We start from the raw sequence: 20,985 nt of genomic DNA, 5'->3' as shown, positions 1-20,985 counted from the left end.
TTGCACCTACCCTGACTGTATGGGCGATGATCGAAAACCTATATGGTGGGGAGGGGGTGGTACATCGACATGCAGCCTCCTTGCGTCACCACACAAATGATAATGCAGCAGAGGGATTTAATAGTGTGCAAGCACTGACCATAGGGAGAAAGTGAGGGAATCTTTTGACTTTTACTGAATTGATAGATTTTAGATGAAGTGAAACAATATATGCGATTCATATCAGGTTATTGTTTGATTGTGGAATTTGCAAGTAAGTTGGTGCCTGTATGTGCAACAGAATAATGGTCTAAAAGGAACACAGGAGGCTTAGAGATTAGCACCATTTGGTTGCAGCTGGATGTTGTAATGGAATAGTTGAGGTAAAAGAGTCCTGGTCATCCCTTGCATTTTATTAAGCATGATGTTGCAAGTTTTTTGCCCCTAATTATAGCTCTATTGCTCATACGATTCCTGCCTCAGTTCTGCCGGTATCGGGGGACTGCCATTCCGCTTTGGTGTGTCAGATGATATAGCCTCCTGGTGCACTCATGAAGTTGTAATAAGGTCACATTTTTCAAAAAGCTGACACTGTACAAGGTGCAGAGTTCCAGGTGATGGTTAACTTCGCATACAAGGAACAGAATCTAGCAGGTAGTTTATGTTCTTTTTTCTTTTGGGCCTCCTTATCTCGAGAGACAATGGATACGCGCCTGGAGGTGGTCAGTGGTTTGTGAAGCAGCGCCTGGAGTGGCTATAAAGGCCAATTCTAGAGTGACAGGCTTTTTCACAGGTGCTGCAGAGAAATTTGTTTGTCGGGGCTGTTGCACAGTTGGCTCTCCCCTTGCGCCTCTGTCTTTTTTCCTGCCAACTACTAAGTCCCTTCGACTCGCCACATTTTAGCCCCGTCTTTATGGCTGCCCGCCAGCTCTGGCGAACGCTGCCAACTGACTCCCACGACTTGTGATCAATGTCACAGGATTTCATGTCGCGTTTGCAGACGTCTTTATAGCGGAGACATGGACGGCCGGTGGGTCTGATACCAGTGGCGAGCTCGCTGTACAATGTGTCTTTGGGGATCCTGCCATCTTCCATGCGGCTCACATGGCCAAGCCATCTCAAGCGCCGCTGACTCAGTAGTGTGTACAAGCTGGGGATGTTGGCCGCCTCGAGGACTTCTGTGTTGGAGATACGGTCCTGCCACCTGATGCCAAGTATTCTCCGGAGGCAGCGAAGATGGAATGAATGGAGACGTCGCTCTTGGCTGGCATACGTTGTCCAGGCCTCGCTGCCATAGAGAAAGGTACTGAGGACACAGGCCTGATACACTCGGACTTTTGTGTTCCGTGTCAGAGCGCCATTTTCCCACACTCTCTTGGCCAGTCTGGACATAGCAGTGGAAGCCTTTCCCATGCGCTTGTTGATTTCTGCATCTAGAGACAGGTTACTGGTGATAGTTGAGCCTAGGTAGGTGAACTCTTGAACCACTTCCAGAGCGTGGTCGCCAATATTGATGGATGGAGCATTTCTGTCATCCTGCCCCATGATGTTTGTTTTCTTGAGGCTGATGGTTAGGCCAAATTCATTGCAGGCAGCCGCAAACCTGTCGATGAGACTCTGCAGGCACTCTTCAGTGTGAGATGTTAAAGCAGCATCGTCAGCAAAGAGGAGTTCCCTGATGAGAACTTTCCGTACTTTGGACTTCGCTCTTAGACGGGCAAGGTTGAACAACCTGCCCCCTGATCTTGTGTGGAGGAAAATTCCTTCTTCAGAGGACATGAACGCATGTGAAAGCAGCAGGGAGAAGAAAATCCCAAAAAGTGTGGGTGCGAGAACACAGCCCTGTTTCATGCCACTCAGGATAGGAAAGGGCTCTAAGGAGGAGCCACCATGTTGAATTGTGCCTTTCATATTGTCATGGAATGAGGTGATGATACTTAGTAGCTTTGGTGGGCATCCAATCTTTTCTAGTAGTCTGAAGAGACCACGTCTGCTGACGAGGTCCAAGGCTTTGGTGAGATCAATGAAAGCAATGTAGAGGGGCATCTGTTGTTCACGGCATTTCTCCTGTATCTGACGAAGGGAGGACAGCATGTCAACGGTCGATCTCTCTGCACGAAAGCCACACTGTGCCTCAGGGTAGACTCGCTCGGCCAGCTTCTGGAGCCTGTTCAGAGCGACTCGAGCAAAGACTTTCCCCACTATGCTGAGCAGGGAGATTCCACGGTAGTTGTTGCAGTCACCGCAGTCACCTTTGTTTTTATAGAGGGTGATGATATTGGCATCGCGCATGTCCTGGGGTACTGCTCCCTCGTCCCAGCACAGGCATAGCAGTTCATGTAGTGCTGAGAGTATAGCAGGCTTGGCACTCTTGATTATTTCAGGGGTAATGCTGTCCTTCCCAGGGGCTTTTCCACTGGCTAGAGAATCAATGGCATCACTGAGTTCTGATTTGGTTGGCTGTATGTCCAGCTCATCCATGACTGGTAGAGGCTGGGCTGCATTGAGGGCAGTCTCAGTGACAGCATTCTCCCTGGAGTACAGTTCTAGGTAGTGCTCAACCCAGCGGTCCATTTGTTTGTGTTGGTCAGTGATTATGTTCCCTGATTTAGATTTGAGGGGGGCGATCTTCTTGATGGTTGGCCCAAGAGCTCTCTTCATGCCATCATACATTCCTCTGATGTTTCCGGTGTCTGAGGCCAGCTGAATATGACTGCATAGGTGTTGCCAGTAGTCGTTTACGCAGTGCCTAGCTGTTCTTTGTGCAGTGCTTCTGGCTGCTTTAAGTGCTGCGGATGTTAAATCGCTGGGGGCTTTCTTGTAGTTCAACAGTGCAATGCGCTTAGCGGCTATGACAGGTTCCAGCTCTTCATTATGAGATTGAAACCAGTCTGCATTTCTCTTCGCACTTTTGCCGTAGGTGGTCAAAGCTGACTCATAGATGGCGTCTCTGATGTGGGCCCACTTGGTCTCAGCATCCCCTGTGGGAGTGTTTTGAAGGGCTGTTACAAGTGAATTTAGAAATTTTTGTAACAGCTGTGGGTGAGAAATTCTGCTAGTGTTGATGCGCGGGTGGCCCTTCTGCTTGGAATGATGCAACTTCTTTGGTCTGAGTCTAACCTTGCTGCACACCAGGGAGTGGTTGGTGTCGCAGTCTGCACTGTGGAAGCTGCGTGTGATTTGAACACTGTTTAAGGCGGCGCGCCTTGTGACAATGAGGTCTAGCTGGTGCCAACGACGCGATCTTGGGTGCCTCCATGAAACCTGGTGACAGGGTTTAGTGTGAAAGAACGAGTTGGTGATGCAGAGGTTATGATAGGTACACAACTCAAGCAGTCTCTGCCCGTTCTCATTCATCCTTCCAACGCCATAGCGCCCAAGGCAGGAGGGCCATGAGTCATGGTCGGCCCCAACCCTGGCATTAAAGTCCCCCAGCAGGAATAGGTGTTCAGTTTAGTTTAGAGATACAGCACTGAAACAGGCCCTTCGGCCCACCGGGTCTGTGCCGACCATCAACCACCCATTTTATACTAATCCTACACTAATCCCATATTCCTACCACATCCCCACCTGTCCCTATATTTCCCTACCACCTACCTATACTAGGGGCAATTTATAATGGCCAATTAACCTATCAACCTGCAAGTCTTTGGCATGTGGGAGGAAACCGGAGCACCCGGAGGAAACCCACGCAGACACAGGGAGAACTTGCAAACTCCACACAGGCAGTACCCAGAATTGAACCCGGGTCGCTGGAGCTGTGAGGCTGCGGTGCTAACCACTGCGCCACTGTGCCGCCACGTTGGGGATGCTGCTAATGATGTTATGGAGTTGCTCGTAGAGCTGGTCTTTAGCTTCAGGAGGGGAGCAGAGTGTTGGAGCATAGATGCTGAGTAGGTGTACTGGACCAGAGGTGGTGAGCAGTCGGATGGGCAGTATGCGTTCCGAGCCATTTGAGGGAGGCTCTATCACGCTGAGCAAGGAGTTTCTGATGGCGAAGCCCACTCCATGCTGTCTTGGTTCTTCAGGATCCCTGCCTGCCAGAAGAAGGTGTAGTCTTGCTCTGCTGGAAATCCACTCGCGGGGAGGCGTGTCTCCTGAAGTGCTGCAATGTCTACATTGAGTCTACTGAGCTCGTTGTTAATGATGGCGGTCTTCCGAGAATCGTTGATTTGTGTAAGTTCTTCCGACAGGCCAGGACACACAGTTCTGACGTTCCAGCTTGCAAAGCGAAGGGCTGGTACCTTCTTTCCTTTTTTCGTGTTGTTTGGTGCGGTGTATCAGTCCACCTTTCGGGCAATGACCCTGAGCTCCAAGCACCCATTGAAGCAGGTAGACTGTGGCGGGACAGAACCTTATTGACCGGGGGCTGCCCGGTTTGAGGCGGGCGGTAGCTGTCCAGTGAGGTGCAATGACCTCTCCCACCGACAAAGGCAACCCGTGGCGCCCAGTTTCTACGCCAATTTATCTGGACTTATAACCCGTAACTGCTGCCTTCCGTGTTGTGTCAGTCGCTGTGAGGCAACTATGGAGTGACCTCTCCATGGCGCATGCCTGGGCAAATTTTTGGAGGTTGGGAGTTGCCCAGTCGTCAAAACCCCCCTCGGCCTTTCTGGTGGGGTCCAAAGGAGTGCAGAGCACGACGTTTGGCACCAGTATGGCTGCAGGAACTGCCGGAAACATACCAAAGGTGACACATGACCGCCTACGGGGTTCCGCTCCGGATTATCTGTTAGGGTTTACTCCCTTGGTCTCTCCCGAGACGCCCACAAGGCAGTGGGGTTGTTAGGGCCCCTACACAGGTGTAGGATGGTGCCTGTGGGAGGAGGGGATGCGAGGGGGAGGAGTGGAAGGAGGGGGGGTTGCGAGGGGGAGCTGGGAAGGGGGCTGTATATGATACAATGCATGTTATATGGGACAAGGAAAATATTACAATTTTCAGCATCAGAACCGTCACAGAATAGGAGGCCATTTGGCCTGTTCTGTCTGTGCTGGCACTCTGAAAGAGCAATTTATCTAGTACTACTCACCTGCCTTCTCCCCGTAGCCCTGCACATTCTTCCTTTTCAGATAACAATCCAATTTCTTCTTGAATGCCTCGATTGAACCTCCCCTCCACCAAACTCTCAAGCAACGCAATCCAGATCTGAAACACTTGCTGCGCGAAAATCTTTTTCATATCGCTATTACTTTTGCCTATTATCTTAAATCTGTGCCCTCTTGTTCTCGATAGCTCCACCAATGGGAACAGTTTCTCCTTACATACCCTGTCCATACCCCTCATGATTTTGAATACCTCTATCCAATGTCCTCTCAACCTTCTCTTCTCCAAAGAAAACAGTCCTAATTTCTCCAATATATCCACGTTAACTGAACTTCCTTATCCCTCGAACCATTCTAGTGTACCTTTTCTGCACTCTCTAATGCTTTTATATCTTTCCTAAAGTGTGGCATCCAGAACTGGACACAATAACCCAGGTGAGGCTGAACCAGTGTTCTATACAAGTTTAACATAACTTCCTTGCTTTTGTACTTTATGCTGCTATTCATGAAGCCTAGGATGCTGTATGTTCTATTAACCACTCTCAACCCGCCACCTTCAATGATTTATGCACATATACGCCCAGGTCCCTTTGCTCCTGCAGCCCCTTTGGAATTGTACCCTTTACTTTATATTGTCTCTCCTCATTCTTCCTATCAAAATTAATCACTTCACATTTTTTTGAATTAATGGTCATCTGCCACTTGGCCGCCCATTCCACCAACTTGCCCATGTCCTTTTGAAGTTCTACACTATCCTCCTCACAGTTCACGATGTTTACAAGTTTTGTATTAGTTTAGTTTAGAGATACGGCACTGAAACAGGTCCTTCGGCCCACCGAGTCTGTGCCGACCATCAACCACCCATATATACTAATCCTACATTAATCCCATATTCCTACCACATCCCCACCTGTCCCTATATTTCCCTACCACCTACCTATACTAGGGGCAATTTATAATGGCCAATTTACCTACCAACCTGCAAGTCTTTTGGCTTGTGGGAGGAAACCAGAGCACCCGGAGAAAACCCACGCAGACACAGGGAGAACTTGCAAACTCCACACAGGCAGTACCCAGAATTGTACCCGGGTCACTGGAGCTGTGAGGCTGCGGTGCTAACCACTGCGCCGCCCTGTACACCAAGATCTAGGTCATTAATATACATCAGGAAGAGCAAGGGTCCTAACATTGACCCTTGGGGAACTACACAAAAACCTTCCTCCAGTCCGAAAAACATCCATTAACCTCTACTCTCCGTTTCCTGACAATCAGCCAATTTCGTATCCATGTTATTACCAATGTCTCTTTTATTCCATGAGCTATAACTTTGCTCACAATTCTGTTGTGTGGCACTTTATCAAATGCTTTTTGGAAGTCCATGTACACTACATCAACAGCATTGCCCTGATCAACCTTCTCTGTACATCAAAAAACACCAGCAAGTTAGTCAAATACTATTTGCCCTTCACAAATCCATGCTGGCTTTCCCTAACTATCCCCTATTTGCCCAAGTAACTATTAATTTTATTCCGAATTATCGTTTCTAGAAGTTTCCTCACCACCAAGATTAAACTGGCTGGCCTGTAGTTGCTGGGCTATCTTTACACTTTTTTTTTGAACAAGGGTGTAACATTTGCAATTCTCTAGTCCTCTGGCACCACCCCTGAATCTAAGGAAGACTGAAAAATTATGGCCAGTGCCTCTGCAATTTCCACTCTCACTTACTTCAGTATCCTTGGATGCATCTCATCCGGTTCTAGTGCCTTCTTAACTTTAAGTACAGCTAGCCTGCCCTATACCTCATCAGCAAACTTAAACCCTTCAAGTGTCTGAATTTCCTCTTTCACCATGACCTGTGTGGCATTTTCTTGCTTGGTAAAGTCAGATGTAAAGTATTCATTTAATACCTCAGCCATGCCCCCTGCCTCCATGTGTAAATCCCCTTTTAGGTCTCTAATCAGCCCCACTCCTCCTTTCATCACCATTTTACTATTAATATGTCTCCTTGTTTTCTCCTTTGTTTTAAGTGAATTACAGTAGCTTTCTGATCTACTTTGTCTGTTTATGTACAAGGTACATAATTCCAAGTGGCGGTTAATTTTACGTAGAAGGTACAGAGTTCCAGCTGCTCTGTACAGGTGCAGAGTACCAGCAGTGGGTAATGTTATGTACAAGTTGCAGAGTATCGTAGGTTTGGTTAACTCTGCACACAAGATCCACAGTTCCAAGTAATAGTTAATGTTGGACACAAGTTGCACATTTTCAGCTGATGGTTAACTCCATGCAAGGTAGTGCTGACAGTGCTTGAATTTAAGAGTTCTGAAGTTTGGCAGCTGGTGTTAAATGTGGACTTCTTGGATTCATGGAAAACATTGGGATGCTGCTGCACTTGATGTTCCTGACGGGAACTATTCATTGACAGCTGGCCTGAATCAGAACCTGGTTTGGTGAACACTTTTGTCTTTTTTATTTTTAAGCTTTGAGTTATGTTTTTTTTTCTTGAAGTCCAGGGCTGTTGCCTCAGAATCAGCCAGTGCCCCTATTTTGTAGCGGCCTCAGAATACAGTGGTTTAAATGGGAAGCCTTGATAAAAGAAGAGAATGTGTGAGGAGATGTTACTGCTCACAAGATAAGGTTGTCCACAGGGGTCATCAGTTCAGGGCGGGTATCTGAGTGTTTACTGAGTATGGGCGCACTTGTTAATAGGTGAGTCCTTCAGTGTGATGCTGATGGAGACTAGTGTTCAATTGCTTTCAGCCATCATTTATATTCCTGTTACGTTCAATGTACCCCAGCAATTTAAAAAATGGAAAAAACCTTCTGATTGCAGTATTAATTTGTTCTACTCATGGTCTTTGCAGGATACTCCGACTCAAGAAGGAGCCTCCAACCCTGCAGCCAAAGGAACCACCCTCCTCATTGCTGGAGGCTGATCTGACTGAATTTGATGTGAAAAATTCCCACTTGCCCTCTGAGGTTCTTTATATGCTCAAGAATGTTAGGTAAGCATGTCAAGTAAATTATGCCACTTACACCATACAATTTGTGTTGTTGCTAGGCCTATTTAGTGTTCCCTATAGGGCAATTATACTTGATACAGTTTAATGTACCAATATATTTTTTGAGTGGTGCTTCAAATTCAGCGTCTTATCTCCATTACTGCCAGTACTAGTGACAATCATGCAATCGTTCTCAGTGGACCTGATGCTAAACCCATCCAAGCAATGCAGAGCAGCAAACAACTGAGTCAACAGAATGTCAACAGTCAGTAGTGTCAGCCACGGCTCAGTGGTAGCACTCTCGCCTCTGAAGGTTGTGGGTTCAAGTCTCACCCCAGACACTTGCACACACAATCTAGGCTGATAGTCCAGTGTTGCACTGAAGGCGAGCTGTACTGTTGGAGGTGCTGCCTTTTGGACGAGATGCTAAAGTGAGGCCCCGTCTACACGCTCAGGTGGATGTACAAGATCCCATAGCACTATTTTGAAGAAGAGCAGGGGAGAGCTCCCTGGTGCCCTAGCCAATATTTATCTCTTTACCAACATAATTAAAATTGATTACCTGGTCATTGCATTGATGTTTATGGGACCTTCCTGTGCGCAATTTGGCTGCCACATTTTCTACAACACGAGGAATGACTACAGTTCAAAAAGTACTTCATTAGCTGTAACGTGCTTTGGATGTCCTGCGGTTGTGAAAGGTTCTTTATAAATACAAGTCTTTATATGTAGCCAAAACAGCTGAATACAGATCCGAGGAGGTCATGATCAAACTGTACTGTGTTCTGGTTGGCCTGCACCTTAAATATTGTGTCGAGTTCTGGTTACCGAGATGCAAGTGCTGGAAACAGGGCTGAGAAGAGCCATGAGGGTTAGAGGCCTGAGTTACCAAGAAAGAACTGGTGTGATGGTGAGCAAATAATAGGAGATGGCCCAGCAGAGAGGAGATGCAGTCAGTGTGAGAGGGAGGAGTTCTGGATGATGGGGGAGAATAAGAGGGAGGGAGTGAGGTGAGGCTACAGAAATAGGAGGGTGGACACGAAATGGGACAAGATAACTACACACACTAATGCTTTCTATAGCCATGCATCAATCTTCATTTCTCTCTGCACCTAAATGATTAGCTGAGTCTGCTGCATGTTATTGTACGCTAATGGCAGGAATAATTTTCAATCTGATACGAGTTAAATATTTCTAAATGCTGGTAAACAGCTTTGTAATATGTATTATGTGGCTATGACTCAAGCTTTGAGCTGCGTTATTATTTTATTGGGCTAGTCATCTGCCCTCTAGACACAGCACCTTTTAATATTGGAAAGCACTGGAGATGTCAGCAGTTAAACATTTATGCAATTATTTAAAGAGGACTGTAGTAATAGGATGATAGCACAGAACTTGTACTAGAAAATGCTGTTTGCTGTGTTCAGCAGTGATAGCAACAGCTTGCATTTATACTGCACCTTTAATGTAGTAAAATGTCCAAGGCTCCACGTAGGAGCAGTACTGGACAAAAACTAGCACTGAGCTAAAGAAGGAAACATGAGGATAAGTGATCAAATCTTGGTCAAAGAGTTTGGTTTTAAGGAATGTCTTAATGGAGGAGAGAAAAGTGGAGATGTTTAGGGAGGGAAATCCAGGGCTTGGGGCCTTGATAGCTGAAGGCTGTCAATGGTGTGATGAAGAAAATGGGGGATGCCAAATGTCAGAGGTAAAGGAATGCAGATTTCTTGGAGCTGGAAGAAGTTACGGAAATAGGGAAGTGTGAGGCCATTGAGGGATTTGAACATGAAGATGAGAATTTTAAAATCAAGGCCGATGTAGGTCAGCAAGTACCAGGGTGATGTGTGAACTGGACTTGGTGTGAGTTAGGATCCGGGCAGAGATTTGGATGAGTCGAAGTTTATGGAGAATTGAAGATGGGATGCCAGCCAGGAGAACATTTGGAATAGTCGAATGGAGTCTGGTGGTACCAAAGGCATGGATGAGGGTTGCAGCAGCAGATGAGCTGAAGCAAGGGCAAAGAAGGCTGATATCATGCACGTAGAAGTAGGTGTTCTTGGTGATGTAGAGGATATGGGGTTGGAAGTTTAGTTTAGTTTAGAGATACAGCACTGAAACAGGCCCTTCGGCCCACCGAGTCTGTGCCGACCATCAGCCACCCATTTGTACTAATCCTACACTAATTTCATATTCCTACCACATCCCCACCTGTCCCTATATTTTTCCCTACCACCTACCTATACTAGGGGCAATTGCTAATGGCCAATTTACCTATCAACCTGCAAGTCTTTGGCATGTGGGAGGAAACCCACGCAGACACGGAGAACTTGCAAACTCCACACAGGCAGTACCCGGAATTGAACCCGGGTCCCTGGCGCTGTGAGGCTGCAGTGCTAACCACTGTGCCGCCCAACTCTGGGTCAAAAAGAACACCAAGGTTGTGATTAATCTCATTTGGTCTGAGACAGTGACCAGGGAGAGAGATGGAACTGGTGGCTAGAAAATGGAGTTTATGGCGGGGACTAAAGGCAACGGTTTCATTCTTGCCAGTGTTTTAAGTGGAAGAAATTTTGGATCAGCCAGCACTGGAAGTTGGACAAGAAAGACACAGTGGAGGGGTTGAGAAAGATGGAGGTGAGGTGGAACTGGGTGTCATCAGTGTACATGTGGAGTCTGACGTTGTGTTTTTGGATAATACAGTTGCCTGCAAATGAAAATAGGATGGGACAAAGGATAGATCCTGGGGGGATACCAGAGGTAACAGTATGAGGGTGGGTAAGGAAGCCATTTCAGAGGATTCTCCGGCTATGACTGGGTACGTTGTAATGGAACCATTGGAGGGCAGTCCCACCCAGCTGGAAAATGGATGAGAGGCTAAATTAAATAAAACAAAATTACTCTGCAGGTACATGTAAAGGATTGATCACTGATTTCTAGGTTTAATTGAGACTCCGTGCATGAGACATTGTCCATGAAAGTGTATTTATGTCTGCACTATTTCTGCTCATCTCTCCCTTCAAGTTTGAAATCTTTTTATTAAATATATACTTTTAGCAGAGATCATGAAGGACCTGTTTTCATGCTGTGGGTCTCTGTTCTGAATAGAAAAGCAGAATATCTTTTAAAAGGTATGAAACTTGTAAAGGTTGCTGCTTCAAGATACTTTGGTGTGTTCGTACAGGAACGCAAAAGATTATCATGCATGTACAGCAGGTAAGTAGGAAGGCAAATGGCATGTTGGCCTTTATTGCAAGGGGATTGGAGTACATGAATCAAGTGTTGGGCTAGGCCCCCCACCTGCCAAGAATGAAACACATTAATTTTGTCATGAACATTGATTTTAAACTGTTACTGGAGTGAAGAAAGGACTTGTTAAACAGTTCAGCCGTGGCTGGAAAAGACATTTGCATATTAGCAGACAGTGTTTGGAAGGACAAAGCAGCCATTCCCTGACACATTCAACCCGCAATGGACTTTTGATCACCAGATGTTAAAGATCGGGGGATTCGCATTCCAGGTGGACTGCTAAGATGGCCGAATACACAAACTGACATGGTCAAACCAGCTAGACACATGCCTAACCTGCAGGGCAACCTGAGTTTTTGGAATTTGTACAAACAGTTTGGGCAGAAAGCAGAATGCCCCTGGACTGAAGATCTCTCTTGGCTGGCTCACTACAGCCTCTCCTGTCTACTCCTATCTCTTTCTCACAAGCCTCTGAATCCTCTGACGACACATGAACCCCAAGAGAGAAAAGTCTCCTACAGCGAACAAGGTTTAAGAAGAATACTGGGCCCCAACGAAAAGCAAGATTGTTCTACAATCCAAGACTCTTCGGTGAGCTTGAAGAACCGTAACGACAACTCTTCAGATATTGCCTCAAACCTTTCCACTTTATTTTTCTTCTCTTTTCTGTCTCTATTTGCATGTGTGTGTTGCGTATTTTATTTTTTTTATTTGAGATATAGCACTGAAACAGGCCCTTCGGCCCACCGAGTCTGTGCTGACCAACAACCACCCATTTATACTAACCCTGCAGTAACCCCATATTCCCTACCACCTACCTACACTAGGGGTAATTTACAATAGCCAATTTACCTATCAACCTGCAAGTCTTTGGCTGTGGGAGGAAACCGGAGCACCCGGCGAAAACCCATGCGGTCACAGGGAGAACTTGCAAACTCCGCGCAGGCAGTACCCAGAATCGAGCCTGGGTCCCTGGAGCTGTGAGGCTGCGGTGCTAATCACTGCGCCACTGTGCCGCCCAAATATGCATGCTAGCGTGGGGCACGGCGTGTATCCATAGGTGTTAACCGAATTAGAGTTGGAGTTTAATAAATTTCAACTTCTTTAAACCTAAGAAAGCCTGTTTTTGCTAGTTTCTTTGCCTTATAATTGGAAAGCAGTGAACAAGGATTCATCAAGGGGGAGCTAAAAACACGGTGTGTTTAAAATTAAACCCTGTTCCAGTGAGACCACATGCAGGCTGAAAGGGACTCCTAGACGTCTTTCTCACCTGGTTGTAACAGATGTCTTGCTGCAGTTGTACAGGGTTTTGGTGAGACCATATCTGGAATACTGTGTGCTGTTTTGGTCTCCACATTTAAGAAAGGATATACTTGCATTGGAGGCAGTACAGCAAAGGTTCACTAAATTGATCCCTGGGATGAGGGGGTTGTCCTATGATGAGAGGCTCAGTAAATTGGGTCTATATTCTCTGGAGTTTAGAAGAATGAGAGGTGATCTCATTGAAACCTAACCAGAATCTGAAGGGGCTGGATAGGGTAGACGCTGAGAGATTGTTTCTGCTGGTCTAGAAATCTAAAACAAGGGCCACAGTCTCAGGCCATTTATTTAGGACTGAGATGAGGAGAAATTACTTCACTCAAAGGGTTGTGAATCTTTGGAATTCTCTATCCCAGAGGGTTGCGAATGCTGCATCATTAAATAATTTAAGGCTGGAATGGACAGATTTTTGGTCTTTCAGGGAATCAAGGGATATGGTGAGCAGGCGGGAAAGTGGAGTTAAAAGCCTAAGATCAGCCATGGTTGTATTGAATGGCGAAGCAGGCTCAATAGGTTTTGTGGTCTACTACTGCTCCTATTTCTTGTGTTCTTTTTTTCTAAATGAGAGGGATTATTGAGAGGTCAGTCTCCCATAAACACTTAGTGACTTTTGCTGCACCACTGTTCATGGTTTTATGAGCAGCTAGACAATTCTGCAACAGTGTTTCAAGGACTGCTGTATACCTTCAGGCTTCTTCTTTTTTTCTTCATGTTCTGAGGCATGATTGTTTTATCCACCATTGGAAGGATGAAGAAGCTCTGCAGGATTGAAAATTTAGACATTTCGGTCCGCAGCTGCTGCTTGACCAGTTAGAAACGGAAAACATTTACAGCACGGATGTAAGCCATTTGGCCAACTGTATCTGTACTGACCGAGAAGAGTTATTCAATCTGAGTGGCCGCCTTCTATGCTGTAACAATTCTGTGATTCTGTAATCCCACTTTCCAGCTCTGAGTTTGTAATCTTGTAGATTAAGATACTTCAAGTGCATATCCAAGTATTTTTTTAAAATGCGATGGGGGTCTCTGCCTCTAACAGCAAGTTCCAGATCCCCACTGCCCTCTGGATGAAAAAAATTCCTTACAACTCCCCTCTAATTTTTCTACCAATTGCTTTAAATCTATGTCCATGGCTATCGACCTCCCTGCTAAGGCAAATAGGTTCTCTCTATCCACTCTGTCTAGGCCGTCATAATTTTATATACCTCAATTAAATCTTCCCTCAGCCTCCTTTGTTCTAAAGAAAACCCTAGCCTATCCAATCTTTCCTCATAGATAAAATTCTCCAGTCCTGGCAACATCACTGTAAATCTTCTCCGCACCCTCTCTAGTGTGATCACATCCTTCCTATAATGCAGTAAACAGAACTGCATGCAGTATTCTAGCAGAGGCCTAACTTGTGTTTTATGCAGTTCCAGCATAACCTCCCTGCTCTTACATTCTGTACCTTGGCTAATAAAGGAAGGTATCCCATATACCTTCTTCACATCTCCCTATCCTGTTACCTTCAGGGATCTGTGGACATGCACTCCATGGTCGCTCTGTTCCTCTATACTTCTCAGTATCCTACCATTTATTATGTGTTCCCTTGCCCTGTTTCCCTTCTCCAAATGCATTAGCTCTCACTCTGCGGATTGAATTCCATTTGCCACTTTTCTGCTCACCTGACCAGTGTATTGATATCTTCCTCAAGTCGACAGCTTTCTTCCTCCGAATCCGGCACATGACCAATTTTTGTATCAATTGCAAATTTCTTAATCATTCCCCCTATATTTAAGTCTAAATCCTGGTGTGCGTGTGTGCGTGCGTGCGTGCGTGCGCGCGCGCAGAGGTACAGATCAACCATAACCCGTTGCGTCCTACAACTGAGCCACTTTTGGATCCGGCTTACCACCCGCCCTTACATCTCATGGACCGTTACTTTTCTGACCAGTCTGCCACACGGGATCTTGTCAGAATCCTTGCTGAAATCCATGTAGACTGCATCAAATGTACTTCCTTCATTGTTACCTCAAGAAATTCAACCAAGTTAATCAGATATGACCTTCCCTTAACAAATCCATGCTGACTGTCCCTGATTAATCTGTGCCTTTCTGAATGATGATTTATACTGTTCTTCAGGATTTTTTCCCAATAATTTGCCCACCACCAAGGTTAGGCTGACTGGCCCGCATTTACTCAGTTTTTCCCTTTTTAAACAACAAGGTCAGCAATCCTCTGGCAGCTAATTTGCACATAGCAAGCTCCCACAAACAGCAATGTGATAATGACCAGATAATCTGATTTTGTGACTCTCAGTACTGCACTAGAATGTCAGCCTGGATTTTTCCTAGATGCCTTCTGCATCCAGAGAGGGGTGGTAAATGGTGGTCAGAGCCTCCGCTATTTCCTTTCTTGCTTCCCTTAGCAGCCTTTGACACATTTCATTCGGGCCTGGCGATTTGTCTGCTTACAAAGAGGCTAAACCCCTTAATATTTCCCCTTTCTCTGTTTATACCATCCAATATTCACACTGCTCCTACTGGACTACAATGTCTACATTGTTTCCCTTTTGTGAAGATAGACACAAAGCATTCATTGGGACTCTTGCCCAATTCCGCCTCCATGCATAGGTTACCTTTTTGGTCTGTAATAGGTCCTACCCTTTCCTTCGTTATCTTCCTTACTGTTTATGTATTTATAAAATATCTTTGGGTTTTCTATGATTTTGCTTCCCAATATTTTATCATGCCCTCTTTTTTGCTTTCCTAATTTCTTTTTGATTTCACACCTGCACTTTCTGTACTTGCCTTATCCTCTACGCTCTACATTGAGCGACATCACTGAAAGCTAGGTACAAAAGGCAAATAGAATGTTGGCCTTTATTTCAAGGGGGCTGAAATACAAAGGGTGGAAATTATGTTAGTTATGTTACAGTTATATAAAGAAAAAAAGAATGACATGCATTTATATCACGCCTTTTACGACCACCGGACAGCCGATGAAGTAGTCATTGTTGTAATGTAGGAAACCAGCAGCCAATTTACAGCAAACTCCCACAAACACCAATGTGATAATGACTAGATAATTTGTTTTAGTGATGTTGATTGAGGGATAAATATTGGCCAGGACACCGGAGATAACTCCCTTGTTCTTCTGCAAAATAATGCCACAGGATCTTTTACGCCCACCTGAGAGGGCAGACGGGGCCTCGTTTTAATATCTCATGCAAAAGGCTGCATCTCAGACAGTGCAGCACTCCCACAGTGCAGCCACTGGAGTGTCAGCCTAGACTTTTGTGCTCTAGTCCTGGAGTCTGACTTGAACCCAGAATCTTCTGACTCGGGCAAGAGTGCTACCAACTGAGCCACAGCTGACACATGGTTTTGGTTAGACCCCATGTTACAGAACTGTGTTTAGTTTTGAACACTGGACCTCAGAAAGGATACATTGAACTTGGAGGGGGTGCAGCACAGATTCACTAGACTGATAATGGGACTAAAAGGGTTAAATTCTAAGGCTTAAAATATGATCTAATTGAGGTGATTAAGATGATTAAAGGAGTTGATGGGTTAGATAGAGTGAAACCATTCCCTTTGATGGGGTGTCTAGAACTTAAAGTTAGAGATAGGTCATTTTTTTATTTCATGGATGCAGGCGTCGCTGGCAAGGCCAGCATTTGTTGGCCATTCCTAATTGCCTTTGACAACTGACTGTCTTGTTATTTCAGAGAGCAGTTAAGAGTCAACCACATTGCTGTGTGTCTGGAGTCACGTAGGCCAGACCAAGTAATGACGGCAGATTTCCTTCCCTAAAGGGTATTAGTGAACCAGTTTATGACAATCAGTAGTTTCATGGCATCATTACTGATAGCTTTTAATTCCAAATTTTTATTAATTAATTGAATTAATTGATTTTATTTATTGAATTTAAATTCCACCAGCTCCCGTGATGGGATTTGAACCTGTGCCCCCATGACATTAGCCTGAGCCTCTGGGTTACTAGTTTAGTGACATTACCACTACATCACTCTTCCCTCCAGGGATGATGTCAAGAAGCATTTTTTCACACATAGGGTAGTGGAATTCTTGTGTGTGCAACTGTGTGTAACTGATCATCGTAACTTCTTCTGGAGTTTAGGGCAGGCTAATTTGAACTTGTGTTTTGCCTTTTCAAGTGAAGGATCTGAACTTATGGTAGTTTTAAAATTTCGATCCTCTACCTTGATAATCCCATAGTATAGGTATAGCCCAGTGCAATATTAAGCTACGCAGTCTAAAGGAATCAAGTTCACCCCCCTATCTCTACTGAGGTAGCTAATCTCAATAGGTCTGTAGTCAGGTGAACTGCTGCCATTGGCCTCCTTGTCAGCTGGGTAGAGAGGGGAACCAAAGCAGCTGTGGTTCCTGCTGTTGAATCCTGCTGGGAAGTGCACATTGGATGAGGACAGGATTGGACTCAACAGTGATAAATCATAAAATAATCTCCCTACACTCGCTGACTAGGCCTGTGCACGAAGAATGGCAATTTGACAGCAACCTTCCCTGAAGTGTTGGAGGCTGTCAGCATCTGTGGAACTGTACTCCGATGACAGCATGGAACTTGAGGAGAGCAGGGAAGAAATTTAGGGGTGAGGTAAAAGAGAATTTGAGCCCTGTGTTGCTTTCAAAGCTGTCCCCTGGTGCTATATGTTCACAGCAGACTGACTGTCCTGAATCCTGAACTACACTGTGATATGCAGTATATGTGTATCCAGAGACAAATTCGGGGTGATTCCCTCTACCTCTCCACTGAAGGCACTGATCTTCGCTCTCGTGCAGTTCTGCAGATGCAGGCAGCTTCTGACAGCACACTGGTGGCCAGAAGTGACCCTACATAGTGTTGGAAGGGCTGCTTCAGCATTGGGGGTGAATATCACAGCAAACACTGAATCTGTTCCGAGCAGATGCGGACATGTAGACACTCCAGTGAGAGTCAATAGGGGACTCTTTTTTTTAAAATTTCTTATCCCTCCACCCCAACCAAAAAGCAGGGGTTTCCTGTTGGCAATAGTAATCTGCCAGTAACTGACCTGGCAGAGAGCAGTAAACTCAACACATACCAGGGAATTACTGTTTTTCCAGCAGTTTGTTTTTATTGCAGTGCTAAATGCCATTGACATTCCAAAATTGGCTTTAGGAGGCTCGATCTGGGCTGAAACTCGATCAGATGGTTTCACTCTCAGTGGTCCTTCAATTAATGTTTCCCTACCATGGCATGGTTAACATCAACTATATATTAGGATACTAAATGAAGCTCCTTACGAACGTGAATCAGGACTGATCATACAAGTGGTTGTGGCTTTGGTGTGAATCATGAATGAGGGTCACTGTGAGCACAGTATTAAACAAGCTGACAGTCCATAATCAAATGCAAATCTATCTCTTTACAGATGCTGGTGGACCTGCTGTGCATTTGCAGCATCTTCTGTTACTTGTCTTGCAGTGTTAAATGTGCCACTCTTTATCCTTGCAGGGTGTTGGGACACTTTGAGAAACCACTGTTTCTGGAACTGTGCAAACACATGTTCTTTGTGCAATTCCACGAAGGGGAGTACATCTTCCGTCCAGGCGAGATCGACGACAGCATCTATGTGGTACAGGATGGGAGGCTGGAACTCTGCATCAATGAGAATGTAAGAATGTGCTTCCTTACTGTACTGAAGAGCAGCTTAAACCATTTAGAATCATTTTGTTCTTGTACTGTTAATCATTGGTATGTTCTGGCTCACATCAAAAATCAAACCATTAGAGGGTTACTACTTTTATTGTGGTCCCTTTTCATTCTTTTAATAGTTATGTTTAAATAGTGGAGGCGAATCCCACTGGAGTTGTTCTGAGAGGAGTTGCACTATTTGATGTGTTTGATGGAGCTGAGTTTACATTATGGGCAGTAGTAATTACTCATGATGCTTCAGCTGCGAAGGAGGAATTAATCACATGGTCAGGCCCAGTAAATCCTCCTTGCTACTGACTATCTCTGACAGATCTCCCACCCTTTTACTGACTATCAATGTTAATCCAGCTCCCTCACACTGTTGGGCTTGGTAACTCTTCCAAGCCAACACCCAGTGTTAATGACTATCTCTTCTGATAACCCAGCTTCCTCATAAAAGCAAAATACAACAGATGCTGGAAATCTGAAATAAAAACAAATGCTGGAAATACTCGGGTCTGGCAGCATCTGTGAAGAGAGAAGCAGTGTTAACATTTTAGGTCAGTGACAGTTCTTCTGATTCCTCATATTGCTGAGTTCAGTAAGTCTTCCTTGCTAGTACCCTGTGCTACTGACTGTGCATGTACTGGTAATCCAGCTCCCTTACACTGTCATTCACTAACTCCTCCCCCCAGCACCCTGTGTTATTGATTGTATCTTTACTGATGTAATTCCAGCTCCCTCAAACTATCCAGCTCATCCAACCCAATGCCCTTTATTTCTACTGATGCCGATCCAACTGCTTTAAGGCTTTGTCGATTTAAACTGGCCGTATCCCTGGTGATCGCACTTACTGCTAAAGTGTAAATACTCCAAATAGAAAAACCCTATAGAAAAACTGAAATAAAGTTAAAACAAATGGGTGTTCTTTTAATCCTAAAATTTACAAGGCAGGTGCAGCAGCAAAACGACTCTGCTGCGTGGCTTGTTATCAGTGAAAGTAAGAATGAAAGTTTTGCATAAGTGTCTCAGAAAAGCCCCCAAGGCTTGAAATAAAACAAATTGCTTTGAAGCTGAATGTGGCAACTACTTTGTACACAACAAGGTCCTAAAGCAGCAATGAGGTGAATGGCCAGCTAATCTGTTTTTAATGGTGATGTTTGAGTGTGTAACGTTGACCATGACATTCGGAGAGCTAACTGATCCTCTTTAAATAGCACCATGAAATCTTTAATGCTCAGTCTAACCATCTGCACAGGCAGATGTGGCCTTGATTTAATGGATCACATGCGCAGGTCTTTGAACCCAAGTCTTCTGACTCTGAGTGAATCTGACTCTGAGTGAATCTAACAGTGAATTGTGTATCAGCTTTCAATTACTTCTGTGCAGTACAAACTAGCCAGGAATATTTACAGAATCATAGCCTCTTTGCAATGACTTTTCCCCTTTCTTGGTTTCCCACTGCCTCACCTCTCTTGTCCAAAGGGTGGCCATGCAATCTACCCCCAGGTCTCTGTCTGACATTCCATAATTGGCTACTTGGAGGCTCACTAGCATCCTAGGATGAAACTCAGATTGTTTCGTGACCGATGGGCTAGTGCTATCTTATCATGGCATGGTTGACGTCTGGAGCATCTTGAAATAGATGACTCAATCTTATAAAATGCATATTAAGAAACTAAACCATATCGAATCAAGAAATCTTATAAATACATTTTTGTTGGGCAAGGGTATTAAGAGCTATGGGACCAAGGCAGCTGGATGGAGTTAAGCCACAGATCAGCCATGATCTAATTGAATGGTAGTCCAAGCTTGAGGGGCAAGTGAACTACACTTGTCCCTATGTTCCTTAATCTGGAACACTACTCCAAGGTAAACCATGATAGTAAGACGAGGAGATGGGCATTCAACGTAGGAAAGGCAAATTTAGCATAAGCATCAGTAAGTTCTTCACGCAAAGAATAGACTTCTGGCTGAGTAATGAGGCAAAGTTCTTAGTCATTTAAGAGCCAATTGGCAGCTGTAACTATGGGACTGTAGGTGTTTCTTATTGGATGTGAGAACTGAAATGGGCTGAATGGCATCCCACAGCAGCCTTTATTTATCGTGAACTTTTTGTGTGGCCAACAACAGGGGCACTCTGCCATTACATTGAATTTCTTTTATCTCACTGTCAGGCTGCTTGTACCATTCCTTACCCAGGAAAGAAAGGTTGATGGCTTGGCCCAGATGCTGCCAGTTAGTGTGACTGAAGAAAAAAAACACGCATGCATGATCTTTGAATCTTTTTCATTCCTTTATTGGGGGGAGGAAGAAATACAACACGCTTAAAGCACTTAATGCCCCAAAGAGCTTCCTAAGTAGGTAGGAGGAAAGCAGACACAGCTGGGAGGAATGAAATCAGGAGTGGTGATTGAAATTAAAGTCAAAAGGATGTATTTTGAGGATATTTTGAAGGTGTGGAATTTACCTAAGTTCCCACTTGCCTCAGTTTGTTGGCATTCTCAGCATTGGAGCTCACAGCTTGGAGAATCATGGGCTCATACTTATCTCTTACAATACAGTGGCATACTGATGCACAGAAAAATAGAAAAACATAGAAAATAGGAGCAGGAGTTGGCCATTCGGCCCTTCGAGCCTGCTCCGCCATTCATTATGATCATGGCTGATCATCCAACTCAGTAGCCTGTTTCTGCTTTCGCCCCATACCCTTTGATCCCTTTAG

General features: G+C 45.0%; 1 protein-coding gene across 2 annotated transcripts in view; it reads left to right on the top strand.

The window, feature by feature from the left end:
- pnpla7b (patatin-like phospholipase domain containing 7b) overlaps positions 1 to 20,985 on the top strand; it is a 382,057-nt gene that overhangs the window by 43,841 nt on the left and 317,231 nt on the right. For both annotated transcript variants that reach the window (XM_068012742.1, XM_068012741.1), the window contains exons 7-8: positions 7,884 to 8,024; positions 18,081 to 18,240. In XM_068012742.1, the coding sequence (XP_067868843.1) occupies positions 7,884 to 8,024; positions 18,081 to 18,240 (301 nt within the window). The remainder of the gene's footprint in view (positions 1 to 7,883; positions 8,025 to 18,080; positions 18,241 to 20,985) is intronic.

The sequence above is a fragment of the Heterodontus francisci genome, chromosome 32 (genome assembly GCF_036365525.1).
Source record: "Heterodontus francisci isolate sHetFra1 chromosome 32, sHetFra1.hap1, whole genome shotgun sequence".
In the NCBI taxonomy this organism is placed as follows: domain Eukaryota; kingdom Metazoa; phylum Chordata; class Chondrichthyes; order Heterodontiformes; family Heterodontidae; genus Heterodontus; species Heterodontus francisci.
This window is presented reverse-complemented; position numbering and strand designations above follow the sequence as displayed.